Consider the following 13,839-nt stretch of genomic DNA (forward strand, 5'->3'; position numbering starts at 1 on the left):
CCATATATACAATGCTCTGCACCGTTGCCCCATAGATAGCTGTGCCATATATATAATGCTCTGCACCATTGCCCCATAGCTGTGCCATATATATAGTGCTCTGCACCGTTGCCCCATAGCTGTGCCATATAGTGCTCTGCACCGTTGCCCCATAGCTGTGCCATATATATAATGCTCTGCACCATTGTCCCATACCTGTGCCATATAGTGCTCTGCACCATTGCCCCATAGCTGTGCCATATATGCTCTGCACCATTGCCCCATAGCTGTGCCATATAGTGCTCTGCACCGTTGCCCCATAGCTGTGCCATATAGTGCTCTGCACCGTTGCCCCATAGCTGTGCCATATAGTGCTCTGCACTGTTGCCCCATACCTGTGCCATATATATAATGCTCTGCACCATTGACCCATAGCTGTGCCATATATGCTCTGCACCGTTGCCCCATAGCTGTGCCATATATATAGTGCTCTGCACCGTTGCCCCATACCTGTGCCATATATATAATGCTCTGCACCATTGCCCCATAGCTGTGCCATATATGCTCTGCACCGTTGCCCCATAGCTGTGCCATATAGTGCTCTGCACCATTGCCCCATAGCTTTGCCATACATATAATGCTCTGCACCATTGCCCCATAGCTGTGCCATATATATAGTGCTCTGCACCATTGCCCCATAGCTGTGCCATATATATAGTGCTCTGCACCATTGCCCCATAGCTGTGCCATATATGCTCTGCACCGTTGCCTCATAGCTGTGCCATATAGTGCTCTGCACCATTGCCCCATAGCTGTGCCATACATATAATGCTCTGCACCATTGCCCCATAGCTGTGCCATACATATAATGCTCTGCACCGTTGCCCCATAGCTGTGCCATATATATAGTGCTCTGCACCGTTGCCCCATAGCTGTGCCATATAGTGCTCTGCACCATTGCCCCATAGCTGTGCCATATATATAGTGCTCTGCACCGTTGCCCCATAGCTGTGCCATATAGTGCTCTGCACCATTGCCCCATAGCTGTGCCATACATATAATGCTCTGCACCGTTGCCCCATAGCTGTGCCATATAGTGCTCTGCACCGTTGCCCCATAGATACTCCACATAAAGCTGTGCTGCTGCTGCTGCAATAAAAAAAACAAACCACATACTTACCTCTCTTGCTTGCAGCTCCTCAGCGTCCCGTCCCGTCCTGGCGTCTCTCTGCACTGACTGATCAGGCAGAGGGCGGCGCGCACACTATATGCATCATCGCGCCCTCTGACCTGCACAGTCAGTGCAGAGAGACGCCGGGAAGATAGAGCGGCGCCCGGCGGGTGGAACGAGGGAAGGTAAATATGACATACTTACCTGCTCCCGGCGTCCCGCTCCTTCCCCCGGACAGCTGGTCTTCGGTGCCGCAGCCTCTTCCTCTATCAGCGGTCACCGGCACCGCTGCATTAGAGAAATTAATAGGCGGCTCCGCCCCTATGGGAGGTGGAGCAGCCTATTCATTTCTCTAATGAGCGGTCCCATGTGACCGCTCAGGGGAAGAGCTGCGGCACCCGGAGACCGTGGGACAGGCAGGGGGAGCGACAGGAACGCCGGAACTAGGTGAGTATATGACAGTCCTCACCCACCGACCCCACCACCGATCATGACTCGAGTATAAGCCGAGAGGGGCTCTTTCAGCCCAAAAATTTGGGCTGAAAATCTCGGCTTATACTCAAGTATATACGATAATATGATTTTTTTTTAAATTCATTTACATTACTTACTAGTCCCACACAGGGCTGGTTTTAGACAAAATGGGGCCCTGGGCAAAAGTTTAAAGTGGGGCCCCAAATGCTGACATATCGCACCATCACACAGAAACATTTCTGTTGCATTTACAAGCGCTAAGTTCAGGCCGCTAAACGAGTGCAATCGACAACACTGAAGTTGTTCGAAGCTTGTTTCCCTGCCTCGTTAGGGTAGGTGCACACGTTCAGTAATTGGCAGCGCTTTGAACGCAGCATATGTCCGCTGCATCCAAAGCGCTGCTGGCTATTGAACGCAGGTGAATCCGCATGTGTTCACTGAACTGTGCGGATTCCCTGCATCCAATACATTGTACAGGTGAAATTTATCTTGCAGAGACAAGTAAAGATAAAGTGACATGCTGAGGTCTGGAAAGATGTGCCGCATGTCCGTCTGCACGGGAGAGCTGCGGGCATCTGTGCACGCATAGTGGGCATGGGATTTCTTGAAATCCCATCCACTATGCTGTAACACCTGGCCTCTGCACAAGTTCACAATGTCCAACTCCACATCGTTTACTTTACGTGTGCACATACCCTTACTCTGGTTGAGGGAGAATGATTGGTACAGATATTCCTCAAAACAGTATAATGCAGGTCCCATATAGTACATAGAAAATGCACTCCCCATGGTCCTTGGTAGAGTATAATGCAGCCCTCTCAGAGTATACTGCAGCCCCCCTCAGAGTATACTGCAGCTCCCTCATAGAGTATACTGCAGCCCCCTTATAGAGTATAATGCAGCCCCCTCAATGTATAATGCAGCCCGACACACAGCATACTGCAGCCCCAGACACAGTATTATGCAGACCCACACACAGTATAATGCAAGCCCCACCCTCACAAACACACAGTGTAATGCAGCCCCCACACACAGTATAATGCAGCCCCCAGAGTATAATGCAGCCCCACACACACAGTATAATGCAGGCCCAATGCCCACAAACACACAATATAGTATAGCCCTCTTCACACACAGTGTAATGCATCCCCCCAGAGTATAATGCAGCCCCCTCATAGTATAATGCAGCCCCACACACAGTATAATGCAGGCTGCACCCCCACACAGTATAATTCAGCCCCCCCAAACAAACGGTATAATGCAGCCCCCTTCACACATAGTATAATGCAGCCCCCCACACACTATAATGCAGCCCCCCACGCACTATAATGCAGCCCCTAGGAGTATAAAGAAGCCTCCTTCAGAGTATAATGCAGCCCTACACACAGTATAATGCAGCCCCCACCAAACACACACACAGTATAGTGCAGCCCCACACACACAGTATAATGTAGCCCCGCCACACAGTTTAATGCGGCCCCCTCACACACAGTATATACACACATGGGGTTCAATGAATCCAGCCTGGTGCCATCCACCCTCTGCATCTATTGGTAAGCATTGTTCTCAGCAATAAGAATTTTTAGAATATTATGTTGCATGCACCTTAAATTATTTACCTTATTGAACAAGCGCTTTTGCCTGTTTTTGGTGGGTGTTTTACACAAGTGGTCCTATATTTCCATCCTTGTGCACTTTATCCTATTTTCTTTAGTATTTTTTGTGCCTATGTTCTATTATGCATAACTAATAAAAAATACCTCGTTTTAAACCAGATTATTCCTCTTTCTCCTCATTTTGCAAGTTTATATGGAGTCAGTTATTTACCTGGTTTGAGGCATGATTTACACAATTTAGTGCAATTTCTTTGAATCTACAATGTTACCTGGTGTTCTTTTCACTCACAGTATAGTGCAGTCCCCCCACACACAAACACAGTACAGGGCAGCTCCCACACACAGTACAATGCAGCCCCACCACATACACAGTATAGTGCAATCCCCCCACACAGTATAGTGCAGTACCCCCAGACACACTATCGTGCAGCAGACACACTCACACACTATAATGCAGACACACACAATACTTACCTCTCCTCCTCGTTCCCAGCTGCTCTTACTTCTGCAGAGAGTTTCAGTGTCTCATCAGCTCCACTGCTGAAACACGCTGAGTCAGAGGAAGAGGGGGAGTGATGGAAGAGGGAGTGTCACATGACACTCTCTCCTCCGTCACTGCTTTCAACTTTATCAGCATCTATGATGCCTCTAAGTTGAATGTGTGATGCGGGTAGGATGCAACGTTAGACCCCTGTTACTCAGGGTCCCCATAGCCGCCACTGGCTGGGGGCCACTGGAGCAGCGGGGGCCCTAAGCGGCTGCCTGGTCTGCCTGCCCCTAATGCTGGACCTGATCCCACAAGGAACAAGAGGTCCTATGATCAGAAGGGTAACACACTGCTCTGTTGAGCCATGTATTACACTATCCCAGTGTAATTGTTAGGCCCAGCATTTAGCAGGATATGATTGGCTGTAATATTTATCAGATGGGGGAGACGAGGTTGTCTGGCCTCCAGTTGCCACAGTGATGCAGTTGGACCATTGGGCTGACAGAGGGAGCACTCTCCATTTGTCAAATTCCTCATGCCACTGACACTATTTGTTAATGGGCAAGAAGAGGATACTATGAAATTCCATCAGTTACAGCAGGAGCAGACTTGTATATCAGTCAGGCTGCTGTAGCTTACCATGCTAGTACAGAAACTGTACTGTCTGACCTGCAGGACATACATATCCATCATGATGCACAAAGTGATGCGGTCATGATGGAAATGTACATCATATTGCTTTAAAGGGTTAATAGTAGAAGGTTACTTGTTTTGGAATGTAGAACATCTACAAATGGTATTTCTCACTATAGAGAACATTTCCTGATTAGTAAGAGCACTGTATTATTTGTAATTTTTAATATGTGGCTACAGTGTCCCTCTGATTTCTATTGTGGTACCGTTGATCAGCATGACACTATCTGATCAACTTATTGCTAAGGGATCTTTATATCAAGTAGAGATTGTCCAAAACAGACAATCCTTTATACTACCCTTAGGCTCCTTTATGTACTATAGGTAGCCTGATTTTATCAATTTACTGTAGGTATTTGAAAAAGATTTGCACTTCGGCCAGGTAATACTGTTGTATGTCCTTACTTATGCATAATATCGTATATGAAATAATATGGCTGCCTTTGAGGTCAATTACTTAATTACATAAATAGATTATTTTAGAATTGTGCTAGTTGTCAAAAGTCTGGGATTTACTGAGGAGTAAGGCAATGAGACCCAAGAGCAAAGTGATATAACTTTTTTTAGTACAAGTAAGGACATTTCCATAACTGTTTATATATTTTTAAATCTGATTATGAATGGCAGTGTTTGAAGGATGACATTTGTATTGCCTACAAGCAATTTATTTTTCTCGGTGTCTGCTAACCTGCTTTGAAACTGTGATATAATAGGGTGTAGTGATGTTGTTCTGCATTAGAGAATCAGTCTTCCACTAAAGATCAGTTGCTTTAAATTGACTGCTGTGTAAATATACACTTCAGCATTAAAGGGGTTATTCACATCTTTCTTTTCTTACAAAAAAAATGTCCCTTCATGTTCTAAAAATAAAAAATAATGGATATTCACCTGCCGATCCTCTGCCATTACTCCAGGCATGTGAGTACTGCAACCAATTATTTTTCCAATGACAAACAAGTTGATGCCATTCTGGACAGTCATTGGCTGCAGAGATCACATGTCTATGCAACCTGAACACAATGCATTGAGACTGAAAATGCCCTGAACTCCTTCATGACCAGAGGTATTTTCATTTTTGCGTTTTCATTTTTTGCTCCCCTTCTTCCCAGAGCCATAACTTTTTTATTTTTAGGTTAAAATGGCCATGTGAGGACTTGTTTTTTGCCGAACAAGTTGTACTTTTGAACAACACCATTGGTTTTAACATATTGCGTACTGGAAAACAGGACAAAAATTACAAGCGCAGTAAAAGGTTTTTTTACCATGTTTACTAAATGCTAAATCTGACCTGCCACTACGATTCTCCAGGTCATTACAAGTTCATAGACACCAAACATGTCTAGGTTCCTTTTTATTCAAGTGGTGAAAAAATCCAAACTCATAGCAATCTGGCTACGACAACCATAGAGGTCTTCTGGAGACTTCTGGTTGTCATGCCAACCCATCAGTGACCTGCAATCATGTGACAGGGTCACCGATGGACGGGATTTCCGATAAATGCAAGTTAAATGCAGCTGTCAGAGATTGACACCAGCATTTAACTAGTTAACAGCTGTGGGTGAGACGTGATTCCACCCGTGGCTGTTAGAGGCACATGTCAGGTGTTCAAAACAGCTGTAATGTGTTGGAAAAGATGGGGGCTCAGCGCCAGAGCCCACATCAAAGGGAAGGATTCTGATAATAATAATAATCATAATAATAATCTTTATTTATATAGTGCCAACATATTCCGCAGCGCTTTACAGTTTAACAGTTTCAAACACAACAGTCATGGGTAACAATGTTAACAATACATTAATAAAGTAAAATAAGACAAAATAAGACGAAATAAGACGTCCCTGCTCGTGAGAGCTTACAATCTACAATGAGGTGGGGAGATACAAAGTACAGGTGTGTATTTACAATGATGTATTTACAATGATGGTCCAGCCATCTTCAGGGAGTGGGGGGTAGATGGAGATAGTGAATGGGCAAAACACACACACAAACATAAAATGAGTTTGATTAGGGAACGTGATAGGCTGCTCTGAACAAATGAGTTTTGAGGGAGCACCTAAAACTATGCACATTGTGGATGGTCCTAATATCTTGGGGTAGAGCATTCCAGAGGATTGGCGCAGCACGGGAGAAGTCTTGGAGTCGGGAGTGGGAGGTACGGATTAGTGCAGAGATTAGTCGAAAGTCGTTTGCAGAGCGCAGTGGTCGGCTAGGCCGATAGACAGAAATGAGGGAGGAGATGTAAGGGGGTGCCGCACTGTGGAGAGCTTTGTGGGTGAGAACAAGTACTTTGAATTGTATCCTGTAATGAATGGGCAGCCAGTGTAATGACTGGCGAAGAGCAGACACGTCCAAGTAACGATTAGCCAGATGGACAACCCTGGCTGCCGCATTAAGGATAGACTGGAGAGGGGAAAGTCGCGTGAGGGGGAGGCCAATTAATAGAGCGTTACAGTAGTCCAGACGGGAGTGGATTAGGGCGACAGTGAGAGTTTTTGTTGTCTCCATGGTGAGAAAAGGGCGGATTCTAGAGATGTTTTTAGGTGTAAGCGGCACGAGCGAGCAGGCAAGAGATTGTATGTGGGAGGTGAAGGAGAGATCAGAGTCAAACATAACACCCAGACAGCGTGCCTGCTGCCGGGGTGTTATTATGGTGTCACCCACGGAGAGGGAAATGTCAGATTTAGGGAGGTTAGTAGAAGGCGGGAGCAGAAGAAGTTCAGTTTTGGAGAGGTTGAGTTTCAGATAGAGAGCGGACATGATGTCAGAGACTGCGGACAGACAGTCAGTGGCGTTCTGTAGTACAGCGGGGGTAAGGTCAGGGGATGACGTGTATAGTTGTGTGTCATCAGCATAAAGATGGTACTGAAAGCCAAATCTGCTGATGGTCTGTCCAATTGGGGCCATGTAGAGGGAGAAGAGAAGGGGGCCAAGGACTGAGCCCTGAGGTACCCCGACAGTGAGAGGAAGAGGAGATGAAGTGGAGTCAGAGAACAGAACACTGAAGGAGCATTCAGAAAGATAGGAAGAGAACCAGGAGAGAGCAGTGTCCTTAATGCCTAGTGACTGGAGCCTAGAGAGTAGGAGAGGGTGGTCAACCGTGTCGAAAGCTGCAGAAAGAGCGAGGAGAATGAGCAGAGAGTGGTCACTGTTACATTTTGCTGTCAGAAGGTCATTGGTCACCTTGATGAGTGCAGTTTCTGTCGAATGTAGGGGTCAGAACCCGGACTGTGAAGGGTCTAGGAGGGAATGAGTGGAGAGGTAATGGGTAAGGCGGGAGTATACTAAGCGCTCCAGGAGTTTTGAGATGAAGGGGAGATTGGAGACCGGTCTGTAGTTGTTTGTGCATGATGGGTCAAGGGTGGGTTTTTTTAGTAATGGAGTAATGATAGAGTGTTTGAAGGAGGAGGGAAAAATGCCAGAGGAAAGGGAGAGATTAAAAATTGTAGATAGATGAGTTGTGATGACTGGAGAGAGAGACTGGAGGAGGTGTGAGGGAATGGGGTCGGTAGTGCATGTAGTCGGACGAGAAGAGGAGAGGAGCTTGGAGACTTCTTCTGATGTGGGTTTAGTATTATGCCTAATGTCGGAAAGGGTTTAAAGTCTTGAAATGTGATCTAGCAACAATTGTTTTCTCTATTTTTTAATTTTGTAAAGTAATTCCAAAAGTACTATAAGATATATCTTTATATAAAAGGATGATGATAGGATTTAATCTTCAATTTATTTTCTGATTGTAGAACCTGAAGTAGCCAAGGTGGAGCCATCTATTACAAAAAAAGGTAAGGCATAGCCATTGGACTTAGAAAACTGCATTGCTACCCCAATAATAGTTTCCCTTTAATCCCTTCCCTCTGCAGCCAATTTTTGAAGTTTCATTTTTTTCATCTCATTTATTAAATAGCCATGACTTTTTTATTTTTGCACTGATAATAGACATACAAGTGTTTATTGTTTTGCTGGATAGGTTGTAGTTTTAAATGACTGCATTTATTTTGTCAGATAAAGTGAAGGAACTTAGCAAAAATTCAAATGCACTGAAATAGAGTAAAAACACAATTCTTCCATCACTTTTGGTAGTTTTTTTTCCTGGAAGAAGTAATGTAACAATAATAAATAATGTACAAGCTAGGGTCTTTGAGATTTAACCCCTTAACGACCGCCAAAACGCCTTTTAATGGTGGCAGTTAAGGAGCCTTATTCCTCAGCACTGCTATTTACCGGCGCTGAGAAGTAAGGGTATAGCGTCCCCCAGCATTGGAAAATCTTCGGGGTCTTCGGAGAACATGATTTGGGTTGGCTTTTACTGTCCCCAGTGTTGTGATTATTCATTGAATAGTGGCAGTCGCATAATTTTTTTTTTTTTTAAAAGTCAGATTTCCCATTTATTTCTTTCTCCTCTGATAAGATCTAGCATACCAGAGGAGAGAGAAATGGGGTCTCCTGAGCCCCCCCTGGTACCTACAGCATCCCCGGACCCTCTGGTTCCATCCCACAGCCCTCCACGTCATCTTCCTGGAAGAAAATGTTGGGAAATGTTGTTTATTAACTATTTTGTGTGACACGACTCTCTGATTTAAGGACACAAAATTAAAGGGGTTTTTTTGCCAAATTTACATTTTTTCATAAATAAACGCTAGTAATAGCGAAGAAAAGTTACTACTAACATGAAGTACAATGTGTAACGAAAAAACAGTCTTAGAATCAGCGGGTTGCATTGAACTGTTCCAGAGCTATAACCTCAAAGTGACAGTGGTCACAATTATAAAAATTGGCTTGGTCTTTAGTACAAAATTGACTAGGTCACTAAGATGCTAAGGAATAAGGTAACATTTTGCAGTCACATTTTGATGTCCATTATTAAAATGTAAATACATTCTTTAATAGTCTAACACCTTCATACTCCATGATGTAGTATTACATCATGAAGCATGAGGAGCAGCAGTGCCCCTTTCAAATAGGGCAGATGCCAGGTTTATTGTATTGCCACCATCTGCTTCTGACAGCAGCTATCTGTGTGTCCTCTGATCACTGCTGTTAACCTCAGTAATTGACAGCAGCATTCAAGTGCTGTAATGCAGCCTGAGCGTTAGTTCTGGTACTCATCAATTCCACTGCAACACTATAGAGGGGAGCATATGGGTTGCTTTGACAGCCAGAGGCCAGCCAGTTCATTCATAAGTGCATGTAAAAGCATGTCAAATTCTGTTACTTTGAGAAATAATAATGTGATAATAACAACCGTTTAGGTAGCTCCAAAGAACTTGACATGCTTCATGAAGTAATACTACATCATGGAGTGTGAAGGTGTTAGACTATTAAATAATTTTAAAGTTTTAAGGTAAAGTTGCCTTATTCTGTAAAACTCTTACCACAAAGCATGTACATTATTGGCAGTAAAAACTACCTAAACAGTTCTAATTATCACATTACTAATCCTCAAAGTAACAAAACTTTACATGCACTAATAAAACATTGTTGCAAATGTTTTGTAAGTTATATTTTTTATAATATGTTTCATTTAAAGGGTTATTCTCAAGTTGTCTCTTGAGCAGTTCAGAGCAACACAATCCCCTCAGTCCCCTTACTTCCTGGTTTCTAGAAGGATATGCTCTCCTCATTGAGTGACAGCTCTGGTTAATTGAACTATAGTATCAGCAGAACTATAAAGCTCACCACAAGTTGTGATATAGCACCTTCAGCTACCGTTTTTTTGTTCTGAGTCTATACTGTTATTCCTGTATTTGAACATAGAAATAACAGGTCATTTGAACAACCACACTCCTCCAAACAGCAGGGGCAGGCCTGCTGTGAAAAGTGCCAGACAAGTAATTTATAACAATCTCTTCAGGATATGGGAGGATGAGGAGATAGGTGAGCAGCTAACTCCTGTATAAAAATCAATGGGCTGGAAAGAGGTGGCTGGTGTGTTAAGAGTTAACCCCTCACCTAGAGTGTTACTACTGGGCACACTCGGCCAGGCTCTAGAGGATTGCCTCCATAAAAAATGATCTGTACACTATGAAAAATAAAATGTCTAATTGCAGGAGAATGTTAATAGATAGAAAAAGCAAGTCAATTGCCAACCTGCTTATTTTCATGCTGTATAATTATTAAAGCAATTTAAGAACTTGAGAACACTGTTATAAGTCAGGTTTTAATTATAAAATGTATAGAAACAGTGCAGTAAAGCTCATTGTTCCTTCACTATTTTTAAAATGTGAATATTGCAAATATAGTAGCATAGAACATTTATCTGCCCAGTAGTGTTTACATTCTAAAATATTTTTTTCCAGCAAAGATTTTGAGAAGGAAGAAACCAAGTATGTCTTCACAGTACAGTATATCAATATTCAGCTGTAAATTATGGTTGAATGCTTCGGCCTTACTAATAATACTTTGCAGATTTATCATCTTATTTTCTATCCTTTAAAACCTGAGAGTTATTTTTGCCCCGCAATAAAATTCTGGTTTCCACTAGCACTCCCCATTGTGCATACCATGCTTTTCAGATTATAAGACGCACTTTTTTCCCAAAATTTTTTTTTGGGGAAATGGGGGTGTGTCTTATAATTTGAATATACCTTACTGAGCAGAGTCTCAGGGTCGCTGATGAAGGAGGCAAGAGTGGCGTGTTGCTGCAGGCCACATGCTGGGATGAGGGGGTTTTTGGAGGTGCGACAATGTGGGTGTTCGGTGGTGTGGAGGCCCCCTGACATTTTGTGAAAGCCCGGGACCCCCGCACCTTCATGATTTACATTGTGGTGGACTCCGGGAAAATGGCAGCGCATGCACAGATGGAGATCTCGGCACCAAGATCTGAGGAGATGAGATCTCAGTCTTATAATCCAGTGCGTCTTATAAACCACAAAGTACGGTATTTATTTTTGCTTTAGTTAATAATGTGTAATCAATGCTTCCATCTATGACAGATGTTCTGATATTTCCAGGACCTGCTAAATTTAAAGCCTCATTCACACATCAATGTTTAAAGGTTTTTACATGAAAAATTGGTGCCAGTGTCTTCAGTGTTCTGGAACACTGTGCCGCCAATGTATGGTTTGTTTATCCATTTTTACCATCAGTGTCATCAGTATATGGTCCGTGTATTCCTTTTTACCATCAGTGTGTTATCAGTGTTTTTCATGGATTGATAAATAAATAAATAAATACAGTACAAAGCTTCTCCTATATGTTTCAGGCCACATTCACATGTTCAGTATTTGGAGTGTATTTTACATCGGTATTTGTAAGCCAAAACCAAGAGTGGAACAATCAGAGGAAAAGTATAATAGAAACACGTCACCACTTCTGTATTTATCACCCACTACTGGTTTTGGCTTACAAATACTGATGTAAAATACTGACCAACTATTGAACGTGTGAACATGGCACACAGATGACATGTACGTGTGTTCCACTGACCCATAGACTTATATTGTCCCTTGTCATCCATGGTACTGTAAAAAAACAGACATGTCTCTATGAGTTTTGCATGGACCCACGGTCCATATAAAATCACGGCCATGAGAATAGCGCTATAGATTATTATGGGCATGTATTTTATCCATAAAAAAAGAATGTAAGACATACACTCACCGGCCACTTTATTAGGTACACCATGCTAGTAACGGGTTGGACCCCCTTTTGCCTTCAGAACTGCCTCAATTCTTCGTGGCATAGATTCAACAAGGTGCTGGAAGCATTCCTCAGAGATTTTGGTCCATATTGACATGATGGCATCACACAGTTGCCGCAGATTTGTCGGCTGCACATCCCAAAGATGCTCCATACAAGGCAGGATGGATCCATGCTTTCATGTTGTTTACGCCAAATTCTGACCCTACCATCCGAATGTCGCAGCAGAAATCGAGACTCATCAGACCAAGCAACGTTTTTCCAATCTTCTACTGTCCAATTTCGATGAGCTTGTGCAAATTGTAGCCTCAGTTTCCTGTTCTTAGCTGAAAGGAGTGGTACCCGGTGTGGTCTTCTGCTGCTGTAGCACATCTGCCTCAAAGTTCGACGCACTGTGCGTTCAGAGATGCTCTTAGGCCTACCTTGGTTGTAACGGGTGGCGATTTGAGTCACTGTTGCCTTTCTATCAGCTCGAACCAGTCTGCCCATTCTCCTCTGACCTCTGGCATCAACAAGGCATTTCCGCCCACAGAACTGCCGCTCACTGGATTTTTTTTCTTTTTCGGACCATTCTCTGTAAACCCTAGAGATGGTTGTGCGTGAAAATCCCAGTAGATCAGCAGTTTCTGAAATACTCAGACCAGCCCTTCTGGCACCAACAACCATGCCACGTTCAAAGGCACTCAAATCACCTTTCTTCCCCATACTGATGCTCGGTTTGAACTGCAGGAGATTGTCTTGACCATGTCTACATGCCTAAATGCACTGAGTTGCCACCATGTGATTGGCTGATTAGAAATTAAGTGTTAACAAGAAGTTGGACAGGTGTACCTAATAAAGTGGCCGGTGAGTGTATGTGCAACACGGACATCTGAATGAGGCCTTATAAAAAAATCAAACTTACAAAAAAATGTTAACTTAATTTGAATTGACTGCATCCAATCCTTTTTGTTGGCAGGATATATTGGGAAGATGTATGTTAGGCGCCGGGATTCTCCCGCTGCACGGGGTAGATCCCAAGCCTTGCCTGTCTCTGCGGTCTCCCATTCTGCTTTGACCGCTGTGGAGCATAGATGTCATTGACCGCCAGTTCATTCCCCACTTTTCTACCCTAGCAGCTTCATTGGTAGCCCTCACCAAGAAAGGAGCTAACCCTAACCAGTGGTCTGAGGAGGTTTCAAAGGCCTATATTTCCTTAAAGTCCCAATTCGCTAGGGCGCCAGTGCTACATCGGCCTGATGTGGATAATCCTTTATCATGGAAGTGGGTGCCTTTTCCGTCGGTGCAGGAGCAATCTTGTACCAGAAGGATGCTCAAGGTCGGAAACATCCCTGTTTATTTTTCTGTAAGACCTTCTCACCGGCAGAGAGGAATTATTCTATTGAGGACATAGAGTTCTTGGCCATGAAATTGGCCTTCTAGGAGTGGAGACATCTTCTTGAGGGGGATCGGCACCCCTTCAAGGTCTTTACAGATCACAAGAATCTGCTCTATTTGCAGACGGCTCAACGGCTGGATTCTCACCAGGCCAGGTGGTCCTTATTCTTCTCCAGATTTAACTTCACTGTCCATTTTTTGTCTGGGGAGAAGAATATATGTGCTGATGTCCTGTCACGTTCCGTAGTCTCATCTGAAGAGTGGGATGAGCCATGGCTAATTGTCCCTTTGGAGAGTCTCCGAATGGTGGTGCTGATGATGCTAGAGCAGGTGCCTCCTGGCAAATCCTATGTACCACCTAACTTGCAGCCGGAGGTACTCTCTTGGTCACACACTTCCAAGCTGGA

The 13,839-nt window shown here is 43.8% G+C and overlaps 1 protein-coding gene across 1 annotated transcript in view; it reads left to right on the forward strand.

The window, feature by feature from the left end:
• Positions 1-13,839, forward strand: part of LOC143807646 (uncharacterized) — a 1,106,746-nt gene that overhangs the window by 565,824 nt on the left and 527,083 nt on the right. Inside the window, exons 31-32 of the mRNA XM_077289447.1 lie at positions 8,158-8,199; positions 10,714-10,740. Of these exons, the coding sequence (XP_077145562.1) occupies positions 8,158-8,199; positions 10,714-10,740 (69 nt within the window). The remainder of the gene's footprint in view (positions 1-8,157; positions 8,200-10,713; positions 10,741-13,839) is intronic.

This window comes from Ranitomeya variabilis, chromosome 2 (genome assembly GCF_051348905.1).
Source record: "Ranitomeya variabilis isolate aRanVar5 chromosome 2, aRanVar5.hap1, whole genome shotgun sequence".
In the NCBI taxonomy this organism is placed as follows: domain Eukaryota; kingdom Metazoa; phylum Chordata; class Amphibia; order Anura; family Dendrobatidae; genus Ranitomeya; species Ranitomeya variabilis.